At 39.8% G+C, this 19,732-nt stretch overlaps 1 protein-coding gene across 2 annotated transcripts in view; it reads left to right on the forward strand.

Moving 5' to 3' along the window:
- Positions 1–11,369: 11,369 nt before the first annotated feature.
- SEMA3A (semaphorin 3A) overlaps positions 11,370–19,732 on the forward strand; it is a 165,817-nt gene continuing 157,454 nt past the window's right edge. Inside the window, exons 1-2 of one of the 2 annotated variants that reach the window (XM_054271284.1) lie at positions 11,370–11,477; positions 12,044–12,241. In XM_054271284.1, coding sequence (XP_054127259.1) covers positions 11,420–11,477; positions 12,044–12,241 — 256 coding nt within the window. In that variant the 5' untranslated portion in view covers positions 11,370–11,419. Of the gene's footprint in view, positions 11,478–11,992; positions 12,242–19,732 lie in introns of those variants that run through there. The other variant, XM_054271294.1, reaches the window with a different exon arrangement.

Below are 19,732 nucleotides of genomic sequence, written 5' to 3' on the forward strand. Positions count from 1 at the left end.
AGTAACAGTAACAATAATAGTGTCACTTTAGGTATCTTTATTCCAAATGTTAGAAAAAAATAAGATCTTTTCTAGATCATACACACATAAAAGATCTAGAATGGTTTATAACACAAATCAGCGCAAGATAAAATTGAGGTCAAATGTGTGAGGAAGAAATAGCGTGCACAGAAACTTGCAAACTATTTCCTCGTTTCCAGACTTGAAAATGGCAGAGAAGAACATGTGGCAATTACAGAACCACTTTTATTGCTTTAAAGCAACACAGTTTAATTGGCTTGATATAAACATAGGGGCATATCTCAATTATGAGCAAAGCAGTGCACTCAATCATGTTACTTTTAATGGAAATAGTCTTGAAAATAGATTGCGTAAGGAACATCTGTCATAATGGCTGGTCTAGCAAATCATGCAAGCACAACTAGATAAATAAGGTAATGTGTCCTGCCACTTGTAACTTAATCCTCCAGTATATTTCATTAGAAGGATCTTAATTTTCATCTGAATGTCTCTGCCTTAATGAGAATGAGACTAGAGTTTGGCTGGAGCCCAGATCAATTTCATGCAATAACAACAGTAACCATCCCAAACTTCGCCTTTCCAGTAATTGAAATATATAATATGCTAAAAAAAAAAAAGGGGAAACGCACAAACAAGTGAACAACTTAATCTCTATCCTAAACTACGCTTTGAAACCTTCATTTCAGGAATCTGGAAAACACAATCAGTGGAGAAATACAGCTTTTGAGGCAGTGGCTGTTTCAGATACAAAATGTTGGAAGAGATTAGTGAAATAGCTTTTGCATTTTTCATGCTGATTCCACTGGAGATGTGCTGAAAGCCATAAAGATATGCTTCTTTCTCCAACTCATTTATTTCACATATACAATAATTTGCGGTCAATAAATCTAGGATGGATTTGCATGGTGAGGCATTGGTGTGGCAAACGGAATGGATAATAACTTTATCCATAATGTGGTTGCGGTATTTTTATAATCAGTTTCGTAATGTGATATTACTGGAGAGTATCATCAACCAGTATTCAATATGAAACAAAGTTTTCCAAAGCAACACATGCTATGTACTAATTCATGTCATCAGAGATCCATCTTCTGCTCTGTGAGACTCATCTTGTGTGCACATGGCTTTCATGGAGATGACAGCACAGGGAAATTTACTTTAACAATTCTATAGCTGGGCACTCCGGATGGATCATTTTACCATAGCAGGCCATCTTACCAAGAAGAAAATTACTCCTTCACAGGCCAGAGTTCTCTTGATTTTGCAAGATAAAACTTATGGAAGAGTGGAAACTTCTGAGATCTTTAATGAGAAATAACAAGTTTAAAATAACAATTGCAGTAGAAACTATTAACAGAGTATTAGTTTACTCCTTTCATGTGTTCATTTGTGTGTTCATTTGTACCTTCAGTGTCTTACAAAAAGCAGAATATTTAAATTAAGGAAGTAATTTCCTTAGAAATATCTGTTACAGAGGAAAACATCGAAATCCAATCCTTTAATCAAACTAGAGTTTAATATTTGTTAAAAATAATTTACAGTTCAAATCTTGGTATAATGGCTTACTTACACATGAAAGTTTGAGATTCTAGAAACCTTGGCCCTGCATCTAGCGAGTTAGTCAGTAGGCTTAAGTTTAAGCAGTCTTCAGTTTTCAAGTGCTATCAGCTATCAAAAAGACAAGGTTTAGTTTATGCAGCATCTGATAACCTGCTTCCCTGGATACCTATTTTTCCCAGAGGTCCTTCCTTGAAGTTTCAAGTGCGCTAGAGAAGAAAACTTGGCTCTCCCTGATTCTGGATTGTGCTGTCTGTCCTACTCTTTACAAAATTTCAACACACATAGGCACAGATCCAGCAAACCATGTGCATAATTTGAAACCCATGAATAACTCCAGTTAAAGCTGCCAAAGATGGTAGGATGAACAGAGAAACCACTGAATTTCAGAGCAAAAATACAGGATGAAACTGTATCCTCAAACATAAGACTGCAAACTTTAGAAGGGTACTCACTCAGCACTTGTCAAGAAGGATGTTGCTTTTCAAGTTATTCACATAAATCACTATGGTATCTGAAATTCATTGAACAATTCATGAGAAATATATTTGCATTTGATTTTCCTTTCCTTAAGCTTCTGTTTGTTGCAAATTTTAACTCCTGCGGGATACTGGACTGAACTGTATATGTAATGTTTTTGTCTTCAACAGAATCATTAGACCTTTATCACCAAGCACTGAGCAGAAAGTGGAAATATTTTTAAAGGTCAAATCATAAAACTGTGAAGTCTGCAGGAATTTATCTCTAGGGAGTTATACCAAGTGTACCACTCCCTTGTATGAAAACTTAATTGATGTCACTTGGTTGAAATTTTTATCTCTTGAGACAAAATTTGATATGACGTTATGAAAGATATCAGAGTAAAAGGCATTTTTTGGATCAGATTTTAAGCCCAGCTTGTAGAAGCACAATTGGTCATTGTAAAAATGATTATTATATCACAACCAAGAGGATTATGATGTCAGGTGGGGAATAAGTGCAGAAGCAGATAAATTCTTAGGGAACAACAGTGATTCTGTTTTAAAAAACTGTCTTCAGAAAAAATGACCAGAAGAAAAGAAGTAGAGGGAAATAAACTACACAGAAGAGTGCTTGTTTCCAAATAGGATATTCCATAAGTTTTCCATAAGGTGACAGCTGCTTTTTCAAGCACCACATTCTGCTCTCTGTTACATCAGTGTGAATCCAGAGGAACTGCATTTGAATTGTTTTGCTAGGGACTGACATCAGGGTAACTGACAGTAAAATTTGGCTTTAATACATTTTCTCAGAAATAGAACCCATTTATTCCCTTCAAAATACAGAAGGAAGAATTACCACACATCACATGATGTCATGTATCATTCAACACTTTGGAAGAAAAATGGGAAGCAAGATTCATTTGAAGTACAGAGTGCTGGTTTTGTCCTGCTGTCCTTCCAAATTTCACAATTTATTGTGAAAGCCCCTATTGCTGAAGCACAAAATAGACCTTTTGGGCACAAGGCAGCTCTCCTAACAGTCAGGTCTGCCACCACAATAAAACCTTCAAGGACACTAATTCTAGGCACACTGTTCCCTGTCAGCCACATCATAGAAGCAGTTTCAAGGCTCTTGATCAGCAGCTAAAAGGGTGAGTTTAGAACAAAATTGTCATTGGCAAACATAAGTCTGACGTGGAACATTGCTGAAAATGGGTAAAGACTGAGGTTTTGCACACATCACATTTTGCAGTTTCATGTAAAGTAACCTTCCTGGGGTGACAGTGTTTTCTTTAACTTTATCCTGTGGTGGAGGGGGAGAGGAGCAGAGTGAGGTTTCAGTCATTAAAAGCAAATGACAAGTAGCTTCAGAGCCTAAGAACTCACACACCAACCTGCTGCCTTCATTTGTATTCAACAGATGCCTCAATTTTTTCCCCCTCACTGCCTAGTCTGTGCTGATCAGTATAAACAATGGAATTTTTGTCTTTATGAGCATATTTTTGTTCTCTTTCACTTGAAGGTAGAGACAAACATAAAAAAAAAAAGAAAATATAGAAGAAAAGCAATCTTCATAGACACATTTATAATTTCAAAAATTGATAGGTAAAACTTTCTTTTTTCTTTCCTAAAATTTTCTTAATTCTTTCTTCTTAAGAAAGAATTAAGATATTTAAGAATTTGGCTGAGAGATTCATGAAATGAGTACATGACGTTATAAGATTTAAACAACAACAACAACAACAACAAAAACAGCAAAAAAAGAAAACCTGGGAGATTAATCTTTGAGATATTGTAAAGTGCCAGGGGAAATGAAAATGGCTAATTATGCTAATTATGGTCTACTACCAATATCAAACACGTACTGTCTTTATGTGTGTATATATAGATATATCATATATATATATATATATATATATATATATATATATATATATACACACATATACATAGTGTACATATATACATGATGTGCCTATATGAGTCCAGCCTTTTCCCATGACTATTTTGGTACAATATATTATACCTTTTAATTAAACTACTTTGCATGAACAGAGAAGCTGGCTTATTAGTATAAATTTTTTTTCCTTCCTAGACTGATCACAAGTCACTAAGGTGTTGCTAAGTAGGTAATTCTGGTCCAGAATTCAGAATTTCCACTGTTGTGGGAAATATTTACTGGCAGTTCCAGCATCTTTGCCTTTCCTTCTCCTGAGTTAAAGGGAGGAGGGCAGGCTCTGAGAGAGAAGGTGTTACCAGTGTCAGCAGAGCTCCATTATGATACCATCTCCAGCAAGGTGTCAGGCTGCCTTGGTGCAGCACTCCTCCCCACATCTGGCCATATGTTCCCCTTCCTTTGCCACTTTTATACCTCTACCACCATGGTTAGTCCCCACTGACAGGGTGAGATGCTCCAGGGACTTCTGAGCAGCTTCATATCCTGCCTGCAGAGAAAAGAGGGACTGCAATTGTTCAGACTTGGGTTTGACTACACCTTCTCCAAGACTAAGTAATGGTGTAAAAATCCTCATTGCAGAGTCAGCGATGTTTGTTTTAATACCTGATGCTCTTTGTAGTTAGTCTCTCTGTGTGCACATACAATCGTCACAGTACCAAAGTATTTATAGAATTTCTGAGAAACAGAAACCAAGCTGGGTTTTCAGCTATTTTCCTAGAAAATTGTTCTAATGGTAAATGTATGTGCATGTGTCCAATCTACATTTGTATTTCCACAAACAAGATTTATGTGACTGACTGGTTCAGCTCAATCCTAACATTGTTTTGGATTTCAACACTTCAGGAGAGAGAAGGAATCTTTCTTTCCAATGTCTTCATTCACCTGCCTAAAATATAATGAAAATTGATGTCAGAAAAGCAAATAGAAAAATCATGTAGTGTAAAGATTTTCTGAAATAGTTACAAATGAAATCTAGAGGAGGGATAAATTTCCCCTCCCCTGCTGAAATCCCTCTTCACTGGGGACTCAGAGAGGGAAAGAGAGAGTTAGTTAATGCTTTCTTAGAGCTTGTTTTTCTTTGAATTCCCCTCTCTCCTCTTCTAGCACACATTTGTACATATTGCTGACTCTAAAAGCATTCCCAGAGGTCAAATTATTGAAAGCTCAACCAAGTTTTCCTAAGCTATCACAGTTTACTTACCATTCCCAGCTTCCACAGGTTATCTGAGCAGTGATTAAATACCTATCAGTTTTTGGAATCAGAAGCCATAAACTGACTCTTTAGCCCCTATGTTTGTGTGATATTGTTTGATCTTCCAAAGACAATTTGCACCCACAGGCTCTATGCAAGAGAATAGAACAAATTTTCTATGAAAAAAGCATCCTCATTAAAAAGTTTTCCAGTCCAGAAAATCAAATAGGGAATATATATGTAGACAGCAGTTGGTGGTTACATTTTTGTTGGGTTTGAATCTTTGTCATATACTAATGAAACAGTCAGCACAAGAAGAAAAAAAAAAATAGAAGAATGGTCCAGAAAATAATGATGATCTTAGCAGATGCTGCACATGGTTGCACTTTGTGGTTTGCTGCAATTCACCTGGACTATTTAAAAACCTGTGATGAATGGGTGGCACAAAAGATAGTGTTGTGTCTTTCAAACCTTTGACAGTTGGCACTAAATGTAACTAAGCAAAATTACAGAGGGCCAAAAGGTTGGCCATGATGGTTCCCAGATAAAACAGAATGGGGATTTTCTGTACATGGAGTGATAAGGAGGGACTTTTAGGGTTGACAGGAATGACTTGCATACTATGATAAATGAAGAGGGAAGGATGCGGCTGTTGGTATGGTACACAAGAAATGCGGGATCAATTTCTTGTCCTGTTAATGTCTCAGTGTGTGACCTTGAAGAAATCCCTCAGGATCAGACCTTGAAAAGTATACAGGGGCCTAAAGATGCAAATCAGAACAGAAGACAACTTTCAAAGACAAGCAGAAAATCCTGACCTTATTTATGTCTTATTTTTCTGATTATAGTAGTTTGTTGGGTTTTGTGTAGGAAAATACTTTATGTATTGTCAGTTGTTCCAATTTGGAAAGAAAAGTAGGCGATAAAAGCCAAAATTGGATTTGAAGGCCAAAGTACCTGAATGTGTATGCATTTGTGCGTAATACACCTTGCAAGTTGTAGCCACTAGTAGAAAAAAGGAGAGAACTGGTTTCCAATCTGTCTTTTCAGAGATCCACCAACCATTAAATCTGTTGGGATAGAGAAACAAGTGATTCTGCAGCTGGTCATTTGGGAGGAGACCTTCCAGCTTGATCAGACTTCCCCCAACATGCTGCTGTTTCTTTGGTTTTCCCTTTCCTTTTTCCCATCCCCTTGATTTTTCTTGAATTGGCTTTTTTTTTTTCTGAAGAATTAGAACATCAAATATTTCTTTGCATTTCCCTCATCTCCTGTAAAAAAAACATATGTCCAGTACTTCCTCAGCGAAGGCCCAACAGCCAATAAACATAAGCAATTAGAGGGACAGAAGTCTCTGTGCTTGGAAGTTAAAAGACTTGGAAGTTTTGTTCAATTTGCATGAGTACCCTGGAGTTAATCCATTGAAAACAGAAGCTACTGACCCATACCAGGAATTGGGGAAAATAGACTTTTTGTAACTCTTATTAAAGTCTGGCACTGAGCTGTTAAGGTGGGTTTCTTACCATGGCTCTGGATATCACAGGTGCTGTACATCTGTGTCTGAGATGAACATCAGGCAGCAGAGGCCAAGGGAATAGAAAAGATTTGTTTAGGTTTGAAGAGCAATCTGAAAATGTTGCTGCTCAGACAGGCATATAACCTGTCTACAGAACAGGATGCAAAGAAAATTTTTCAAGAATTTAATGAGGTGTTTAATAGACCTGAATGCATTGTGAATAAAACACATCATACTGATACAGATCCCGTTCTGCTGCCAAAAGCACTAGCATCACACAGAGTACAGTCTCATTAGTCCTGAGAAATGAAGGAAAAGTTGATTGTGACAAGATGGTAAGATGCAGTGTTATTGAGAGAATGCAGACACTGACTGGTGTGGTTAGCAACCCAATCACATCCAATAATACGAAATGTTATGGATTTATATAGATTGAGGAGATTTGAATAAGGCTACCAAATGCAACACAGCCCAAGGGAAAGCTGGGAAAAGACCTGTCTAGACTTCCAAATGTAAGAATATTTCCAGATCTAAATGTAAGCCTGTGATTTTGGTAACTCCAAGTTTCACAAAATTTTAAACTCTACACCTGCACATCTCTTTTTGCCGATGCATTTTTCAGTAACTTTGCTCTGTGATTTCTTCAGAACTCAAAAAGTGCCACTCAACGGAATTTTAAGTCCCCTAAAAAACAGGTGGAAACAGATACTTATAACCACTCAAGCTAATGTGATAATCATCAACATTGTAAAAATAATAGCTGATATCCAGTTTAGCAGGTCTGGCTATCAGAAGCATTTTTCTTCCCTGTATAGGCCTTTTATAGGTTTCCTCCTTTTTGTTTTTTTCTTCCATGAGAGAAAGAGAACAACTGTGTCAGCATTAAGCTTCATGTCAAATAAATTCAACATTTAGATTCCTGTCTTACACAGGCAAAGGACTTGAACTTCAGAGGTAGAGCTTCATGACATATTTCCTTCAGGAGAGAGGCCAACATCCAAAGTTCCTCTGCATTGTTGTTTTTCCACAGCACCACTTGATTATTCTTTTCACTCCATTAGCAGGTGCATGCACTGAAAATGTGTGAAAAACAACCCCTTTCATGTGCCCAAAAGGATTATTTCTAAACATTCTTGTTCAGCATGTTTCTAGTATGTTCCCACAATAAGTTTGTAGCATCCCACATGAGAGAGGGGCAGCCTGTGACATAAGGGTAAAATGTGGTAGATGATGTCTGGATATCCTTACAGGAGATTTTGCTTCTGAAGTCATGAGGTTGTGACACTGCATTCTGAGTCTTTCACACATCAAATGAAAAATGCACTTAAGATTGTTTTCTAGACTAAGACTCCTTTTGGACCAATAATGATTCAGTTATTTGAAAGCACTTTCAGAGAATCATTATATGTACAGCTGGAGAATTTCAGAGGGACCCTTTGCAGAACTGTAAACATTCTGCTTATCAAGCAATTCACCTGCTCCAGACAAAAATAGCAGGGAGTGTATCTAAGAAGGTTTCACATTTCCTGCATGACTGTGCTCTCTAAGGAGGTTTTTAGCAATCAGATGCAGAATGAAAAGTTTTGATTTTTTTCTATGATTTTAGCCAGAAATTGCACACTCAATCCAAGAAATCTTTGTCTCAAAGATTGCTGGATTAGTACCAAGTGTCAAAACCAGATTCTGGTAATTCCTGCGTAGTTTTGAGAAGCACCTGATCATATCCATATAAACAAGTAATGACTCATCCAAAATACAGGAAACAATCCTGAAAACAGAAGTACATTTCTAAAGCACACTAACGACTTTCTTAGAGCAGTTAAGCTTTCAAGAGCTTCTAAGCATAAAAATCACAGCAAGCAGCAAGGTTTTGAAGTAATCATGAGTCAAGTAACACTATTTCTGAGTAATGAGAAGCACAAACGATGCCAAATTGTAAGTGATTGTTAGAGTAATTCTGCATGGATGGTCAGCAGCAAAAGCCCAGAACCGTCCAAGTATAACTTTTTGTGAGATCTATCAATGTGAAGTTGCCACACATATTGGAAGGTGGCATGAAAAAAAACCTCCAAATCATAATGCAACACAGCATGAGAGCAGAAATGTTAAACAGAGCTCACAAGGCCCTATCTGGGGTTTAAACATAAAACACTATATAGAATGTCTTATAAATACCATTACAGAAAATAAAATCTGCAACAAATATGGGGAAACATGCAGAAGAACTGTTATTCCTTTTGAACTTGCTTCCCAATAATAGAAAAATTCATTAAACTAATAAGGGTGGTCTTCATTTCCTCAGGGGCTAAGGGTATTATCTGAAGAACTGAGAAAGTTTGGATTTTACTTTTTTGCCTCTCTCTAAATTCAGCAGCGAGATCTCTTTAAAAAGACCAAAGAAAAAAGGTGAATAGATTGTTATTTGAGAGTGAGTTGTTGCCCACCCTAAATTCCCAGAGTTGACGTTTCTGGCACTGGCTGTGAGAGCGTTGGCCAAGTCATTCCTTCCAAGCAGAGCCCAGTTTTGCCTTGGCAGAAGCACCATATGGCAATGGGTGCCTGTGAGATATAAAGCCTCCTCAAGCACCACTGAAGTGCTGCCATTGCCCCTGTCCTTATAAGGGGGTGTAGCATATGCTCTCCTGACTGGCTGATTAGCACTACTTAGAGCTAAATAGCAGAAGGATCAGGGGTTTACCCTTCTCTGTGGGTAAACTGGACTGTTATATCCCACAGGGGAAGGCAAAAAAGTGAGTGGTCTCTCACGTGAAGGATGTAAAAAGTCTCTGTCATCCCTCCTTAAATAATGCTGTATTATATTTCTCACATGCAATCTTGGATAAGCAAGTGTTCATTGTATCCAATCCATATGTTTTCTAGGAAAAATATATATTGACTAGAAACATGGTTTGTTTATTTGATTGATGTAAAATAGTCTGGAGTGTTACACTTTCATTCTACATGAGAAAGATAGGTTTTTAGCTTTGTGTTATCTTCTTATAAGAAAAAAAAAGAAGTAGCTGTGCCTTCTTTATGCAACTAGAAGTAAATTGAGTGTAACAACATCATTGTAAAATGATGTGCTTTATAAAGTCCTGAATATGGTGCATCTTTTGTGTCTTGTTTCTAATTGTTTGCTCAATACAAAAGGATAATTCATTAGGCCAATTCTCCAAATAATCTCAAAGTGACACGAATTCCTTTGCAGAGTGAATGTCTGTAGCAAGTAATCCATGGAAAACAGACAGGCGTCTCTTGTAATTTTGGAACTCTAATCCACTGCCTGGAGCATGAAAATGCTCAGGATAACAAGTGTGGGAATGACCAAAATCAACATTATTTTTTTTATTTTCTTTTCTTAACAATGCTGCTGATCAATAGAATTGCTGAATCTGGCAGATACAATGCCACAGGATTAATGAATTAAGCTCAGGAAGCAGAAGAATTTGTTAAAAAGGAGAAGGGAAAAGCCCCTTCTTTTCCACTGGTGTGTGAATTTCAAGCAATGAAAGCAGCAATGACAGAATTTTAGCCCTTGTTTTACCATAGTACCAAGCCTTGTTCTGCACAAGCCTTTACATTTTAATTAGAACTATACTGACACCCGCTTTTTCAACTATGAACTTCACTTCTAAATTGGAAACTATTTCCTAAATGCTGGTTTAGCAGCTAGGTCTGAACACAGAAGAGAGATGCTGTGTTTGTGTGATTCAGCGTGTAGTGTGGTCACCATCAGTGGGACTGGATTACTGGTTTTTAAACCACAGTAAATAGTGGTAAAAGCAAGGAAGAGACTCCCACTGATATGCCATTGACTCTGTCACCATAAAGCACTCCCATGCTCTGGAAAACCATAGAATGAAATACAGAGGGGTCATCACACTTTGATGATGCCAATGTTTTACAAAGGTCGATTGCCAGTGTTTCTGTCAATACTGCATTAGGAATGTAACACAGGGTACATATCTGTGTAAGACATTACATTCCTAAATACACATTGCATTGATATTCAGCACAGCATGGAGATTTTAATAAACCACCACTGACTAGAAGGGAGTTTGTTCAGATACGTGGGAGGGGAGAGCTTGAATTTGCTTATATGTTTGTATTTACACCTTCTTAAAGACCTCTGGGGATTTTGTGTGTCCTTCTGCCTAAACAAACAAACAAAAAACCTTTATCTAGTTTAATTGCACAAAAATGTATTACAATAATCACACAATCCTAGAGATTGGGAGGTTTGGAACATTTTCAACTTGTAAGAACACTTTAGAGAATACTCCTGTGTAATTTATGAGCCTCTGTAGACCTGTCCATGTCTTGAACTGATTGTTGAAGTGGGCTTTACTAGGAATTTCTTTCCTTGAATCGGAGTAGTGCTGGAGGTGGGGAGGGAGGGAGGTTAGAGCAATCTTCCCTAACAAGACTTTAAAAGCTTCAGTGGTAAAGTTCTGCTGATGGGAGATTTTGTTACTTGTTTTTAACTGGGAACAACCCGAAGAGGATTACGCTATGGGCAGGAGCTGTTATTTAAGTGGGTGGCAACGTCGTGGGCTGTGTTGTGCTGTTGTTGTTTTTAAATTGGGACGTTCATCTTTTGATCAGAACTGCAAAACGGCTTAAAAAAACCCCGAAACCCCGGACAAACAACCAACCAAACAAACCCCAAATAACCCAAACTGAGCAAAACCCAACCGAACAACCTGGACAATGACATGAAACAGCTGGTGAAATGTCTAGCTCCGTGCCTTCCCCAAGCGCGGCGGAGCGGAGGTTTCTGTTCTCTCATCTCTGCCGCGATGTGTTCCTTTTTTTTTTTTCTTTTTTTCCCCCCTTTTTTTTTTTTTTTTTCCGCTCCTTGCATGTGCTGTGACAGCCGGGGAAGCGCGGGGGGGGTCGCGCTGCCGGCGCTCCCATCCATTGTCAGGCGCTCCGGGAGCGCGGGCAGCGCGGTGCGCCCGGCGGAGCGCGGGCAGCGCGGGGAGCGCGGGGCCGCCCCCGCCGCCGGGACCCGCCCGCCCTGCGCGGGGAGCGCAGCGCAGCGCAGCGGGCCCGCCCCGGCCCGGCCCGGCCCGGCCCGGCCCCTGCCCCCGGCCCGCGCCGCCGCCGCCGCCCGCAGCATGCCGCCCCCCCGCCGCACGCCGCTCGGGGGCTGCCTCCCTTTCCGGCCCGCGGCGTGTGCGTGAGAGGGGCTCCAAGTTGCCCCGGCGGCGGCGGCGGCGGAGGAGAAGAAGGAGCAGGAGCAGGAGAAGAGCGGGGGGCCGGGGCGGCGGCGGCGGCGGGGCGCGGCGGGCGCGGAGCGGAGCCCACCCCCATCACCTGTTACCTCCGCTCCCCAGGTTGCCTGAAGTTCCCCGGCGGCGCCCGGCAGGACGGGGAGCGCCACGGCTGCGGCTGGCGGGGACCCTCCGGTGGCTGCTGCAGCATGGGCTGGCTCAGGGGGATTGCCTTGCTTTCCTTGGGAGTATTACTAGCGGGAAGAGTCAACTGCCAGCATGTGAAGAATAATGTGCCGAGGCTCAAATTATCGTATAAAGGTAAGTCTGTTGTTCTCTCTCGTTCTCGGTTTTCCTCCGAACCTCTTTTTCTCCTTGCCCCGTCGCTCCCTCCCTCCTCACCTTCCTCACTGCTCTTCCCTTATCTTCCAAAGGGGAAACTGACATTAGAAGAAATTCCTGAAAACATTTTCTTAAAAAGCCTTTCCGTGCTGCTGTCGGTACCAGGCAGTTTAACCCAGACAAAGAAGAGTTAGTTGCGATTGCAGACGAGGACTCCGGATCGTGCTGATCCCTGTTAGAGCATTTTTTCAGTCTTGTGCTATTTCACCGGACTTTACTCTTCAAAAGGATAAGTCGCGTTTGGCCACCCAGCTCACCTCCCCCGTGCTGAACATGCAGTGCAGCCACAATTTCAGATCTGCTTTAAACATCATGGAATGGATAAAGATTTATATATATTTATTTTATTTTATATTTTAGGCATGAAGTGGTTAATTTTCAAGTCATGAATATTCAGTTTGTACAAATCTGACAATCAGATGCCTAACATAAGCAGTAGATGGTGGGTTTGCCAAGAAACTATAAACTGAAAGGAACAGATCAGTCCAGAAAAGGAGGAGAGGACTGCTAGGCACCAGAAAATGCTGCCTGTGGATGTTTAATGCAGTGCGATTTATTTGAACCAGGGTTGTTTTCGGTGTAGTCTGATGTGTGTCATTAGAGATCACAGGGAAGGTGTAACTGAAGAAAGAGAGCTGTGAGATTACGTTTATGTTTGAAATTGTGTAATGCCACTCACACTGCAGTTGTCAGTAATTAACTTTTGTATAATAGTGCCAGTATTAAAGGAGAACAGTGAAGTAGACAGGCTCTTCTCTTTATCAGCATAGTTCCACTCTAAGTACATTTTCAGAACAATTCATTAAATCTGGAGACTGTACAACTGGGAAAGAAGTTTAAAATGTAAGAGCTGTGGAGTATTTTTTTTAAACGGAGAGCTGTACACCTAGGTACATACACATCTCTCTGAAGAGCTGCCTCCTCATAATTCTTAGATTATTGATGGCTGAGAGAAGGAGCTGCAGCTACGGTTCTGAAAGGAGAGAGGGAAAATGACACATTGCTCCTACAGAGGGAAAAAGAGAACATGTGTGTGCATGCCTGGTCATAGATGTCAATCTCAGTTTACAGCATAGTGTCAGTACATCTCTTGCCAGTAGAAATACGTTTTCTTGCTTTTTTCATCTTTCTCTGCTGCAAATGAGAGGGGGGAAGATCCTCTCTGATACAGGGCAGGCGTCATTTCACACTCCAGATGAAATAAAGAATTAAGCACCTGCAAAACTTGGATGCTTTTGTGTGAATTAAATGCATGTGCCGGGTTTTGTTAAAGAACACATATGTGCAAATTTATGTGTATTTAAACTTGAAAATATATGAATGAAAAGAACAGTTTAAGGGGTTCAGAGTCTGTTAATGAGAAAAAAAATTATATTTAACACAAAATTGGCTTTTTTGAGTCATGGAGTCTGAAGAAAGCTTCTACAGTAACTACATGTCATGTCAGAAAACTCATTAAAAAACTCTTAATTGCTTCCAAACTTCTGCAGTCATGTTGAAGCTCAGATGAGTACACAGAAGCATAAATGCTGTAAAAATATCCTGTAAAGGGGTTTAATGGCTAATTATTTATTTTTGGGGTTTTTTTTCACCTTTTAAAGTTTATCTATGGCTCAAGTCTGCTACCTCTGCTCATATTGGATAAATGCACAGAAACTAATTTCAAAGAGTTGCCAAATGTGACCGATAGTGGTTTTCTCCTGACTGATAGTGGTTTTCTCCTTTTCTTGTCTCTTTTTTCTCTTAGTTTTTTTTTCCACCCTGCTAGTGCTGTATCTATGGACCCTTTAATAAATACTTTGCTACTCTGCAGATTGGTTGTTTTCCAGTTCTGCTCTTGCTGGGATAAAGACTCTTATTTTCATTTTTTAAAATATCAGATATCAGATTTTGCTGTATGGTCAGTCCTATATGAGCAAAACAGGAAACTGAGTTGAACATCAAAACTCTTTCATACTTGGTGGGTCATTGCGCAACAAAAATGTGTTCAAATGGCGAGCAACCCTGTTTCCTATCTAGTGAAGACAGCAAATGTGTACTTAATCCAAGGCAAGTTGAAGTCTGAAGACTTACAGGAATTCACACTGTAGCCTTTGATTCACATATTTGACTTCAAACGTGTAACTCTGAAAATCAGATAGGGCTGCTTGCATGCTCAGTGTTAAGCACTGGTGTAACTGCTTGGCCAGGTCAATAGGAGAGTGCTGCTGCCTTGATCCCCAGGTATGGGGGTATCATTATTACTCAGGGAAGACTAAGCCTTGTCAGCTGGTGCTTTTTCCAGAGCAATTTTGCTTCCAGCACAGTGCTCAGTGCACAGATCAGTGTTAACACCTTGCGTAGGAACATCCTTGAGCGCTGTGGTTATTGAAAATACGTCTTTTAGGCACTGACAGAATAGCTCACATGCTAATACTTATCTCTCTGGATATACTTCACCGCCATGTGACTAGGTGATACCAAGTGATTCATCTCTATTTAAACTGCTTGCAAGTAGAAAAAGAAGCTACTCACTTACTTACCCATTCCTCATCTCCATGAAGAGATGTGGTTGAGTAAAATAAACTTATAATACTGAAAACAAAACCCCAAACATGCAGGGTGAAAAGAACAACCCAGGCGACTTCACTTTTCTGTGACCGTCATTGTGCTTTCTTTTAAGATGTATGCTTGTTGTTTGGCTGAACAAATACCTTGGAGCTAATTGTTGGTGCTTTATTTCAAAAGAAAATCAAGGATGTATTTTAACTTCTTGTTTGTCTTGACTAATTAGATGTCAAACATGGTTAAAAAGCTCAGGCATTTGCTTTAAAAGTTAGCAAAATGAGTCATGAAGGGTTAAATCCCTGCCAACCTTGATTTCCTATGGTCACTTGCTTTCAAAGGCCCGGTATTAGCTCTGCCATTTCCCGGGTTGCTGGACAGAAGTTTTGGTGAACTCCTGTTCTTACTTCCTCTTAACTTCTTATCATTCAGTCTTGCAGAAGATTAGAAGCATCGTACGGGCATGGTTTGGAAGGGAAATGATACAGAAAGTGTTTAAGTGCATATGTTAAGGCCACATCTGTGATCTGAGAAGATTCTTTCTGTTTATTGTGAAACAGAGTGCTGGTTACTTGGTTTACATCACCTGGATTCTGCTGCCATATGAAAGAAAGGAAATTTGAGGAGAGCAGTAGGGAAATCCTTGTCCACCTGAAATCTGAGGTGACGCTCCTGTTCAGTAGCTTCTGGGTTTTGCCCTGTACTTTATAAACTTTCCAAGCATTTTCGTCTTTGTACATGGATTGGAAAGGTTTTGCTCAGATGCTACTCATCTCCTTATTTCAGTTGAAAGGAATTAATATGATTAAAAGCCTGATCTAAAGTTCATTGAAGTCACTGTATGCTGGATCATAGTCTAAATGTGGTAAAACCAGCCATAAAACTGAAAGCTCAGTTGAGTTCTTCAACCACTGACCTCCTCTTCTTGTGTCCTTCAAAGACTTTGTGTCCTTATTGTAGAGTAAAAAGAAATGTCATTGTTGATGTATCAAAAGAAAAGGAATCTTCCCTTAAAGAGTGCAGGGGGCTTTGTTCTTGCCTTTTTTTTTTGGAATGTTTTTTCTAATATTGACTTCAATTCTGGTGTTGGTTTTAAGTCTCTATATTGTGTCGCCAGGTCACAGATTCTGTTCAGGAAACTCCTATTGAGCTCAGAGTTCTCAGAAAGATGGTGATCAAGTTGAGTGTGCAAAGTTTAAAACAATAAATATAACCTTAACTCCAGATGGATTTCTTGTATCGTTTATTGTTTTGTATTTTCTTTTGCTGTCCTCTGCATGGGGAGGTAACAGCACATAACAGAGATGGAACCAGCTAAAGTACCCTTCAAATATAAACAAATAAGCCCAATGAAAGTTTCCATTAACAATTCCTTGATTTCCAGATTTTTTTCATAAAGCAGCCCTGATTTTTGCCTCCACATGAGTAAATCTTGTCAACCCAACTTTCTCAAATCCATCTGTCACGTCTTATTTGTCTATTGAAAATTACTAAATGCCGTAAGTATGTTTTGCAAGAGTACATGTGTGGTTCTCCTTTGTTATTGTTGCTCAATTGGATACATATTACTTGAGAAAAAGTAAGTGGAAAAGCATTGCACACAGATTTAGCTCTATTACTCTCTGGCTTCAATTCAAGCCATATTAAAAGTAAGTGTCTTGTTTAAAGTTGCAGTGATAGTGACAACTACTCCATCCTTGATGTGCAGTTGATTTACAATTTTATAGCATGGATTTTTTATCCAGATGAAATCCTGGCCCTAGTGAAAGCAATGGCAAAACTTCTGTCCGTTTCAATCTGTCCCACGTGGGGTGATGAGGGAGGAATGGCACCACACTGAATTACCTGTATGTAACTCATGTAAATATGATACCTGGCCTGTAGTTTGTTCACCCAGTCTGGTTGTAGTTGATGACCTGCCAGTGGGCTTGATTGTGGTTTTTCCTTTCCTTCAAACTTTATAACTCACAATTCAATACCTCTGCAAATATTGGGAAAGCAGGACAAAGTGGGAGAAGGAAATGGGGAGAGAAATACTGGCAAGGGAGCCTGTTTCTCTTGAGCTGGGACCAGTATTGGAGTTGGTCTCAGATTTCAAGGTGTCTGCTTAGAAACCCTTGCTTAAGCTATCTTGTAAGAGTACTGTCTGAGGGAAAAGCCTCTCTGACATGCCTGAAAGTGAGAGAAAAGCCTTGATTTAGGAAGAAGAGTTTGAAGGAAAGTAAATCAGGGACTTTTCATCTCTACCTATTTGTGACAAAATTTCTGCACAGCTCCAGTGCTCTCAGACCTCACAGTTCAGTCAGTACAGGAGGCTGCAAAGGTACCAGAGGCATCCACAGCCACCTCAGCTTTTTTTATTTGCCCCAAAATAATGAGTCTTTCAGGGAAGATCTGTACATTGATCTTTCTACCAGCTGGTTGACTGGGGTCTTTCCAAGACCTGGGAGCTCTCAGGGAGATGGTAGGGCTACCCTGCCTGGCTCTGACAGCTCACAGGCTGACAGGAGGGGAAAGCTGATGAAGGAAGTGCCTAAGCTCAGATCTTGCCTATATAGGGAAATTTTCAGCTAGCTAATTAGGGCCTGAGACTGGCAGTGTAATTGGAACAAGGAGGGTGAAAACCTAGCCCAGCATTCTCATTTTGCATTTCCAACTTTCCCATTTAATTCCAGTGGAAAAAAGTGGTTTCTGAATTACAGAGCCTCCCTTTTCTGAGAAGCTGGAGTTCTCTGTAATTATTTTTACTGTATGGTTTGCAAATGACTGAATTATTCATGGAAGGTGCTGCATTGACAGCCATGGAAACTCTATTCTTTTGCTGCAGACAAGGTGTGCAGCACTTGTATTGTTTGTAGCAGCATCTTTAAAACTCTGACCTAGTGGGGAATTTAAATATCCATAGTTACCCTGAGCTCAGTGAATCTTCTGATATGTGAAATCTGCCTTAAAATTTACTTCTGTGCTTGAAGCTTTTGATCAGGACTGAGGTACTTACGTATTTGCTTAGGGTTTATTCAGGTGTATACTTATCCCATAACATTTAGCAAAACAGTATTTAAAATGAGAAACCCACTCATAGCAGGTTGTTACAATGTAAATGGGTTATTTTTTATAATCTCTCCTGCAGGCAACTCTGTATGCACAGAAAGCATTTCCATGGAGTTCCCACCTGAAAAGAAACCATGGAATGATTTGTATTTTTAACTCGTGCTTTTTTCTTGGAAGTGTTTTTCAGTTTTAATTTAATGCATTGCTATACTGTGATCCTTTTAATATGGTTTTGGTTTGCTTAATCACTGATTGTGCATATGGCCTGTAATGCCCACAGCTGCTGCTAGAGAATCTTCTTTATTTACTTCCTTGGGCCCACAGACTTTTCCCTCATGTGCATACCTGGAACACTACAATGGAAGCGCCTGCAATACAAAGTTGTTCCAGTATTTTCAACATTTTCTTCATCAGCTGGAGCCTGAGTTGACCCCAGTTCAATCTGAAGCAAAATCACATCTTCACCTGAGGCAGTGCCTGAGTGACTGAGAAGAAAACAAATCCTTCTAAGCAGTGTCAGTGGTTGTGACATTTTCCAGTTGTTTGACAACTAAAAAGGGTAAAATTATTTTCAGGCTCCCACACACTTACTTTTAAGCAAATGTGTGGGGCGGACCCTGGGAGCTCTATGTCAAACTTTTAATGGAGGTACTGTAACCTGTTATGGTTCTCTTGTTAACTGAGGTTGTGTGTAAAAATTGTTGCTGCTGTTGTGCTGGTGGGCGATTCAGCAAATTCCTTCCCTTGCAGGATTAAAGCTCCCTTCAGAAATGTCTGCAAGTTCACGGTCCTCCCACATGCAGCCTTCTATAGGTTAGCTGCTCTCTTCCAGGAACAGCTGTGAATAGTGAGAATAACTGTGGGGATAGTACTTTTACTTGACTTTTCCTATTTTTTCCAAGTGGGATAGCATCTGAATATACAAGAGAGAAAAGGATGGCCACAGCTGTTGAGAGCATCAGAAAATCTTAAGAGTCTTGTAGCCTTTCTGTCGCGCCACAGGAGGTTCTCTGTGGTGTCTTTCTCTTTCTTTGTCACTGACACAGTCAGCCACTTCAGGCTCTTTTCACTCTCAGGGGAAGGAGAGGTTCCTCCAGAGAGCTAATCTTGGGTTAGGCAGGCTGAATGAGACTTTAAGGGTGCTCATCACTTGTCATTGACAGTAACAGGAACTGCGCTTCTTGTTCATTTATTTCGTTTCTTTCTCTCTGGGAATGTATCAAAAGAAGGTACTGATTAACAGCTATGGAAGAACTTAAGCTGTATTCTGATCCAAATCTTCCTAATTTAAGAAGCTGTTTTTGCCTAAATGAGTATTTAAAGCAGTGTAAAAATTGAGCTGATGAAATATACATAAGAACTCCTATCTGTGATCTTGAGGTCACCTGTAACTCTGTCTAAATTTGCACCAAACTTGCGGTGTAGAAAGAAATAAACAGCACCGCTACATTTTCCACATTCTTAAAACAATTACCTAATTTACTTCTCCCGTTTCCCATGTCTCACCTCCTTAATAAGCTCATCCCAAATCCAGTGACACATGCTGGAAGTGACTGTCTGGGGCTACAGAGCTTTACTAATTTAATGGCTTAATCATTTAGAGCTTTCAATAAGCTGTCCCCTGGCTAGCTCCATTACCGTCTGAATGTTTCTGTGCTTTAAAGAGAAAAACATATTCAAGATTCAATTTCACAAAGCGTGGTTTGCAAATAAAAATCCATGTGTATATGTGCAATTCAAAGGACAGGTGCCTTGACCCCGAGTCTACATTTTTTCAGCTGAACTATTTCAATAGTGAGAGTGGGATGAAACCTA

This window comes from Melozone crissalis, unplaced genomic scaffold (assembly GCF_028551555.1).
Source record: "Melozone crissalis strain CALT ecotype California unplaced genomic scaffold, PUWL_Pcris_2 ptg000004l_1, whole genome shotgun sequence".
In the NCBI taxonomy this organism is placed as follows: Eukaryota; Metazoa; Chordata; class Aves; order Passeriformes; family Passerellidae; genus Melozone; species Melozone crissalis.